Genomic DNA, 8,517 nt, shown 5'->3' with positions numbered 1-8,517 from the left:
CACCTCCAGCGGTCTGCGATGCCTGGGTGACACCACAGGTACGTGCCCAGGCGCACTATCTGCTTTGTCATGTATCATGATGTAATCCCCGGGGTGCTGTCGGTGAGTAATGCCACACGGGCAGCCCATGAGTCCCATTCCTCTGCTGCACCCAATTATCCTGTGCGCGTGATGGCGGCAGCCCGGCCTTTCCTGCCAAGGCGCTCCCTTTGGGGCCTGTGGGACAAGCCCAAAGGCGTTGCGTGGGATTACAAAATTTTAGAAACTTCCCATCGCTGTGGATCTCTGGGGTTAGGTGCTGTGAGGAAGTGTGCAAAAAAACCCAAACCCCCAAACAAACAAAAATCCCAACAGCCCCTACCAATCGTTGCAAAATGGCAGGCGGCGACAGGACTACCAGGGCCCGCGACAGCCCCTGTGCCAGGGGAAAGCACCGGCTCCCGGCCCGCGGCTCAGCCCTCACCGCAACGGGCAGCCCCGCGGCGCCTGCCCCGCGCGACCCCTCAGCGCCGCCGCCGCCATTTTGCCCTGCGCGCCGCCGCCGCCAGCGGGCGCTGTGGCGCCGTGGCGGAGCCCATAAAAGGCCGCGGCGGCAGCGGCCGCGTGTCTCTGCGTGCGCGGTTGGGTGCCGGGTCGAGCGCCCTGCACGTCTGCACGCCCGCCTGCACGCGCGCCTGCACGCCCGCCCGCGGCATGCTGGCGCTGAGCGCCGCCCGCCGCCTGCTTCGCCCGCCCGGGGACCTGCTGCCGCCGCCGGGGCTCGCCTGCATGTGGGCGGCCGGTGCCCGCGGTTGCTCCGGCGCCGTCCCGCTGAACCCGGTGGTCTACTTGGACGTGGGCGCCGACAACCAGCCGCTGGGACGCGTCGTGCTGGAGGTAAGTAGGGACGCCCGCGGGCTGCCGGCAGCTCGCCTGGCGCCGGGGCCCGGGGAGCAGAGGGCGGCGGGGCGCCCGGGCATGGAGGCCGGTGAGCGCCAAGGTCAGGGCAGGCCCGCGGCTGGCGCGGCGACCAGCGGCGGGTCGCGGGGAAGGTACGGCCGCTCCCGGTGCGAGCGTGAGAGGGGCCCGGGGGGTGGCGGCCCTCGCCGGGGCTGCCGAAGCCGCTGCCCGGTCGCCCTCGGGGCGCTGCTCCCCGGGCGAGAGGGCGGTGGGAGGCGGGCCGGGATGGGAGGAGGACTGGAGCGGGGCGCTGCCCTCGGCCTGTCAGCGGCCACCCCAGCGGAACGGGGCTGCGGGACTTGGTGCTCCGGGGTAGCTCCGGCCCCCGGGCCGGAGGTTGGTCCATGCTGTGGCAGGGAGCCGCAGTGGAAGAAAACTTTGTACCACGGTACGGAGGCTGAAATACTGAGCAAGTGCACGCTTGCTGCTGAAGCGTACCGCTTGCTTGAGAGAAACCAGCACGGTTCCAGGAGGGACAAAGCAGTCGGATTCCCAGCACGGCTCTGGGCGTCCTGGGCTGTCAGTGAGCGCCTGGACCCTCGCCTGGCCGCCGCGGGGCTGGCGTGCTCCTGGGGCAGTGTGCCTGTAGAAGTCTTCAGCCACTCTTCGAGCTTCGACCTCTTTTTTCCTTCTTTTTTTCTGGGTGCTTATTATTTGATTCTTAGTTTTCGTTTTTTTGAGGTACTGCCTCTTTGAGCTTCCAGCTTCTTGCGCATTGAAAGGTTTGCACAGCTCTGTTTGAACCGGCAACTAGCTCTACAGCAAGCTAGCAACCAGCTTTATCATTAAAAATTCAGTCTCTGAAACAGCCATTTAAAGAAGGCCTGAACAGGAAAACTGCAGTACGCTCCGCTTTTACGAAAAGCACAATAAGTGCCGAGACTTTAATTGTGGTATACCGTGTATCCTTAGGGCCGGGCACATGCCTCTGAATAAATGTGTTGCGTAGGGGAAAGAATGAGGGCTGTGCTCCAGAACCGCACGCCGGAGAGGGAATGCTGCTCTTCCAAATTGCTGCCTACTGAGGGAATTCAGTGTGGCCTTCTGCTTCCAGCACCCATCTTGAGTCTGTATCGATAGATTTTTATTTTTTTAAAAACGTAGTTCATAAGGGCTCTCTCTAAAAGGGTTTCCCTTGAGGCTAGAGCCCAATTAATTTTCCTTCATTGAAAGTGTCAGCATATAAATTAATTGGACACCACCAGCTCTCATGTTCTCAGGAGGTAGCAATTGAGGGAGTTATAGGTAAAAATACTGCTGTGCAAGTTCCTTATTCATCAGTGAGATTTAGTAAATAACTGAGTAGTATTATAAAAAGTAGCATTAATGTTACTATATGTCTTGTGGCAGCATTTCATTTCCATGTTGAAGATTTTTAGTGCTCCCAGTTCACAGAATATCTGAATGTATTGCAGCATCGCCTTGAATCTTTGGCTAAGTTGTGGTTAGATTTAGCTGCAAATTATAGGCCTCTGAGGAAAGCATCCTAGGGAAGGAACATTAACTTGCCACAGCCATGCTGTTTCTAGGTGTCTGCTGCTGGCCACTGTCAGGATGTGTGACTAGATAAAACTTTGGTCTAACCTGATATGGCCGTTCTTATGTCACTTTTTTCCAGGCAATTACAATACCATGCATTTTTAAGATTAGTAAAAAGATGCATACTAATCAAAATCATAATTTTCTGTTGGTAACAAATGTATATGTAATGTCACAAGTCAATTTTGATACACAGTTTCTGCTCTTCTTTTTCCGTTGTCCTTTCTGCAGGTGTCAATGGATGGCTCGGTGCTGGAGAGACTTTTTATCTCTCCAGTAGTATCCAAAGTGGCTTTGATTCTCGGGGTCCATCGTAAAGATTCTTCTTACTTATTGCTAAATTAGTGTGTTGATCAATGAAAATATTAGACACTTCTCAAGTTGCTCTTCATTAACTGTCCAAAAGTTGCATTGAGGTGATATTTTTAATTATGAGCCAAATGCCTGGAAAGTCTTAAGATGTTCTTGGAATTTTCGGTGGCTTGTGATTTCAGATAGCTCGTCACCTTGGGAAGAGGGTTCAGTTGTACCAGCCTCCCATGTATAAGGTTTTCTATGTGTGTGTATATGAAAAAGCTGACCTACTAATTTGTTTCGTTAACAGTTGAAAGCTGACGTGGTTCCAAAGACAGCAGGTAAGGCAGCATCTCCAGAGTTTTGTAGTTAATGTTTATGGTTTACATTGTGATTTTCAGGAACAAGAATATTCTGCTACCTTTTGGAAACTATTTCCATGTTCCATCCCTATTTGTTAAATAGACAAATACGAAGCAAACTTTGTCAGAACAGTGCTAGTGAGGAGTTACGATTTGTTATCGTTCCAAATAGTTTCATTTTGTAATTTGTGCCAAGGCAGTGCAGTCCATTCGTTTGGCTATCAGTGGTGTATAAATATCTTTAAAAACACATCAGTCTGCATTAAAATCAAACCCCAAAGCAAATGAGAAAGGGCAAACCAAAGGGATGGTGTCTCTTAGAGTTTCCGAAGAGCGCATAGGGTTTTGTTTTCCTTGTTGCTAGCTGACCACTGCACTCATGTTACAAAGTTTTTATGTTTTATCATGTACTTCCTTCCTCTTCTGTTTATTTAGTCATTATGAAAAACTTGTACTTTTCTTTCAGTTCCCAGTACATGAATATCCTTTAAAGAAAAAAAAAAGGCATCGTCTTCAACCTGTAGAGAACAAAGGCATAAAAATCAGAAAATGAAGTCTTTGACTCTAGAGTGGTGGGTTTGGGGAGGTAGGGGAGTTGGAGTTAAGATACAGCAGCAAATTAAAAGGGAGATGAGATGGAACAAGGTTGCGTTTGTACCCTGTTCTGAGGCTAAAGAGGCTTTGTTTCCTTAGCTTTATAACATAGGTTTTTTAAAGCAGGGACACAACTAATAAATCAATAATACCTTAAAGATAATATAAAATTTTTGAAGTGTATAAACTTGGGACATGGTTAATCTAGTTGTGTTTGATTATATTCTGTAATGTGTATGGCAACATGATACCTTATGCTTTGTTTTCACAGAAAACTTTAGAGCTCTTTGTACTGGTGAAAAAGGTTTTGGGTATAAAGGATCTACTTTTCACAGAGTGATTCCTTCATTTATGTGCCAGGTAATGGCCTTTTTTTTTTTTCTTCCACTTTTGCTATTAAATGTATTTGTATGTTACTTACATATTTTTAGAACCAGTTACACTAGCAGCAACATTTTAAGTGTCTCTGTTCTAACCTTTGCTAATTACAGAATAAAGAAGTGACAGTGTGACTTTAATTTCTGATCTTTTTGTTATGTCTGTTGCTTAGCACATCTTTTGTACAAATAAATGTAAATTGTGTGTAGACTATCTTAAAAAAAACTGGCTTAAGGTTTTCTGCTTTTGTATAGCAGTGTACTTTAGTGTGGGGCATATTTGGAAAAATGCAACTTGCTTGGGAGGAGTGTGGGTAGAATGATAATCAACCTTGTGTTCTAAGTGAGCTAAGAAAACAACACGTCCATTCTTTATTCCTAGTAGAATAATCTGTTCACAATAGAGAATGTTTTTTTTAATTTTTTTTTCTGAACATGTCCCTAATATGGGGGGGGGGGGAACAAAAAGGGTTGGCTGGGGTAGATTTTGTGGATGACACACCTGAAATGTTGGGTTTTTTTTTATTTAACGGAGAAATCGTTCAAAATTCTGAAGTCCATGCACATTAGCCATTTTTTCTCAAACATCAGCAACAACAACAGCAAACCAAACAGAAAAAGCCTTTTTGAAAGCTTTTTTTTCTACTGTGCTTGGCAGATGAGCAGGATTTCAGCTGCTTGTTGATTGTATGATTCCTGGTGGTCTTCTCTTTCCTTAAAAGAAGCTACATTTCAACGGCATTGCATCGTAAATGGCTCTGTAAAAAATTTGAGATGAAGGTTTATAGTAAGCATGCTTGCTTTATTAACTGGTGACTGTGATGATGACCCCCTCACTTTTTTTTTTAAGCTAAAAATACAGCTGTCAGAACAAGAGGCCCTAATTTTATCATCTGTTTCTAAGAACAGAAAGGGGACAAGTATGCTGTGAAGGACCTATTTTGTTGCCTTTGAAATGCAAACTAAGGTTTTGTGATACTGACAAAGGGACAAAGTTTAGAAGTCTTGCTGGGGTCAGAAATACATAACTATAACAAAAATAGAAATCCTACTCACAGTTCTACTAATTTTTGAAGTTCTGTGTAAGTCTGTTCTCCTTGCCCTCCCTGTTTTGTCCCCACAAATGGACCTGAAATGAGGATACTAGGTGGTTGATTTTGTGGTACGGTGAAATGATGAACTGATGTTTAGGAATTACTTGGTAGTCATTACCAAAGTGGAAATACTGTCATAGGTTTCAAATATTTTAAAGTGAGAGGAAGCAGTAGAGGCCTTCCCACTTGTTGAGATGGGTTGTTAATATGATTCAGGCCATTGGTATAACCTAATTGGAGGTCATGGTACCCAGGACTTGGCAATTCAGATGCCTCCATAGGGCACGCAGCATGCAGAGCATACTTTTGGGACTGCGTAGGAGTAGCTGTAAAACCACCTGTAATAGATTGCTCAAGGTGAGAATGGAAAGATGAACATCACATGAAATACTTGTTAGGTGTGAGTTCTTGGGTGGTGTCACTTCTGGGAGAGGAGATGGCAGATTGCTGGAAGCAGTGTTTAGTAGCCACCTTTGGGAGTTGCTGTGGCTGGGGTTTTATTTGTTTGTAAAAAGACTTCTCAGGTAATGAATTCAGGTGATTTGGTTTTAGGCCTTTGAGGTGTTTCTTAAAATTACTGCTATTTGTTGTATCACATTTGTGTGCTAGTAAAGTTAATAGCCATTTCTGTTTCAGGGTGGTGACTTTACAAATCATAATGGAACCGGTGGAAAATCCATTTATGGCAGTAGATTTCCAGATGAAAATTTCATACTTAAGCATGTAGGACCTGGTAAATAAACATATTCTTTCTGTCTTCTGATCACTGTAGCCTATAATGAAGCATTGGTTATGAAGATGTATTTTTAAAAAATTTTTCAAATGTGTGGGGCACTTGGTAGTTACAGAAATACCAAGGAAGTTTAACACTGCATTGTCCCTGTGCTTATTTGTGTAGGTTGCTGTGGAAGTAAAAGTCAGCCTGTAATGGGTGACATTGCCACTCTTGCTCTTACTATAAAAGGGGCTGTGCAAAATAAACTATGGGGTTTTTTTGTGTTTTACTTACAAATTCTACAAAGGTGAAATTACTGTTTTTATTTTCCTCTTTCTTAAGTCATAGACTTGAACTTTTACTTAGATGATTACTGCAGAAGTGAAAGAAAGCAATCTGCGATTTCTTGTTTACTAGATAACACAGGCACATCCTTTTAAGCTCAAATTAAATTGAGAAAAAAATAAAAGAAAAAAATAAGAACATCTGATTGAATTCTGTAGTCTCTCTTTTTTGGACTGTTACTTCCTCATCACAGGAAACTACTGCTGCTGTTGAACCGCAGCAGAGGTTCCCTGATGTTAATCACATTCAGGATGTGTACAACTAGGTACACTACTAACATTCTTGCTGTGGAAAGAAGGGAGGCTGGGCTCGAGGGAATAGTCAAAGACAAGAAGTTTGCGTTAGAAATCATTTGGAGACAATGTGAGACCATCGTATCGTCTGTCTGTCCATCTTTAGTCTAAATGTGCAGAGGAAAATTGTCTTCTCCACTGCATACTTGTTATCTAATAAGCTGCTGCTGCTGTTCTAGGCGTTCTTTCAATGGCCAATGCAGGACCCAATACAAATGGATCTCAGTTCTTCATTTGCACTGCAAAAACTGACTGGTAGGTACTCAGCCCTGTATATTAACATGATCAATTGATGCCTCAGTCTGGAGGGTTTGGGGTTTTTTAGGGTTTTTTTGTTTGTTTGTTTTGGGGGGTTGGTTTTTCTTTTTAATTTCCAGGTTATTTGTCTTGCAATGGAAAGTAAGTTGGTTTGTACTACTTGAGGGAGGAAAGGATGTGAGAGTAACAAGGCCACTATCCCTTGTAATGCTGCTTAAGCTCCACAGCTAAAAGTATTTCATGTCCCTTGTAGAGGAGTTGTGCCTTTGCTGTAATGTTGATCAGCAGGTGAGAGCTATGAAGATCTGCTGACATCCCTTCACCGAGCTTGGTTTGGTTCAGTCTTTATGTTGTTTTAAGTAAAACTGCCTTTGTTTATTTGTTTTACAGGCTAGATGGAAAACACGTTGTTTTTGGACATGTAAAGGAAGGAATGGATGTTGTGAAAAAAATTGAGAGCTTTGGTTCCAAGAGTGGAAAAACCTCCAAAAAGATTGTGATTACTGACTGTGGCCAGCTGTCCTAGCCTTTTGCCCTACCATTCAGGACAACTTCGATGCTGTGAAAAATGAATCATAAAAGACCCAAACATTTCTGATCCCATGAGTAGCACCTATGGAACCATATTTTCTATTTAACTTGGTGCAGCTTTTATACTTATATTGAATAATATTGATTAAAAGCGTAAAACAATAACTGAAATGTGTTTTAACTGAGCTGCCTTGGTTGACACACTGATTTGGTAGTCCCATTGTGTTTTAAAAGAAGTAGTGCAGTCACCCAGAGCTTATCTGACTGCAGTGTTGGTACTGTCCTTAGTATTTGGATGTTTCAGGTGTTAGTCGGTGGTGGAGTTGACAACTAAGTGTTCTATAGCTGGGGGTTAGATACAAGTTGAGAAATACCATGTTTCCTTTGGTGCTAATAAATTCCTATTCTGTTGCTCATCTCATAATTTTGAAAAAATAACATTAACTACTAGTCTTTCAAGGCTGTCTGCAACACAACTTTCTCTCTGTGTCTTCTCAATTTAAGTCTATCCAATAGAATTAATGTGTGGTTGTGGGTTTTTCAAATCAATTCTGGATTTTGGTTATGTTTTTTTTTTTTGTAGTTGCAGACCACTGTTTAAAACTGAACTCTACCTTACCTTGCTTCAGTGGAGCGATTTGACTTTTGGGTTAAGTAAATTGCTTTAGGTTGAGTTACCCTACCACTAGAGCTCTACCTAGGCAATAAGACCACAGATTAGCCAAAAGATCCTGGGACTTTTTTATTATGCAACTGTGAACTTACTTGAAGTGCGGTTCTGCTCTGAGATCTGGTTCTGCGAGGAATACAGCGCAGTTCTCAATAGATGGCCTGTTTTTGCACTTTGAGAATATAAGCGGAGTATAGTGAGTTTGCTTGAGTGAGATACAGGTTCCATTGCTTTTTTTTGTCTTGGTCCTGCAAAGTCAGCCAACTTTGGGTATTACTTGGATTGTCATTTCTTCTCGTGCATCATCACCGGAAGTCAAAATTGGTCACCATGAAATCACAAGGCATAATTGGAGCAGGAAAATTATTATTGTTGGGGTTGATGCACGAGAAGGAAAGAAAGCTGATCAGATAAACATGTTTCGTTTGCATAAACCGGTATGTTTTATGTGGAGTGCCTAAGCAGTAACAAATGGTGGAACCTCACAACATCGCTTTTAGAATCAC

At 44.0% G+C, this 8,517-nt stretch overlaps 1 protein-coding gene across 1 annotated transcript; it reads left to right on the top strand.

The window, feature by feature from the left end:
• Positions 1-673: 673 nt before the first annotated feature.
• On the top strand, positions 674-7,383 carry PPIF (peptidylprolyl isomerase F). Its single transcript, XM_082002214.1, has 6 exons — positions 674-876; positions 3,083-3,113; positions 4,000-4,088; positions 5,836-5,932; positions 6,732-6,807; positions 7,201-7,383. Exons 1-6 carry the CDS (start codon positions 694-696, stop codon positions 7,334-7,336), a joined length of 612 nt encoding a protein of 203 aa, XP_081858340.1. The 5' UTR covers positions 674-693; the 3' UTR covers positions 7,337-7,383.
• The last annotated feature ends 1,134 nt before the right edge of the window (positions 7,384-8,517 follow it).

Source organism: Phaethon aethereus (genome assembly GCF_964289735.1).
Source record: "Phaethon aethereus genome assembly, chromosome: 7".
Lineage (NCBI taxonomy): Eukaryota > Metazoa > Chordata > Aves > Phaethontiformes > Phaethontidae > Phaethon > Phaethon aethereus.
The sequence above is the reverse complement of the archived record's forward strand: the minus strand, read 5'-3'. Positions and strand labels throughout refer to the sequence as shown.

Excerpts from the sequence above, each read along its gene's own strand:
- PPIF (XM_082002214.1), top strand. The coding sequence starts at position 694 with ATGCTGGCGCTGAGCGCCGCCCGCCGCCTGCTTCGCCCGCCCGGGGAC. Across the intron at positions 877-3,082 it reads TGGGACGCGTCGTGCTGGAG|TTGAAAGCTGACGTGGTTCC; the intron begins GTAAGTAGGGAC and ends TTTCGTTAACAG. Across the intron at positions 5,933-6,731 it reads ACTTAAGCATGTAGGACCTG|GCGTTCTTTCAATGGCCAAT; the intron begins GTAAATAAACAT and ends CTGCTGTTCTAG.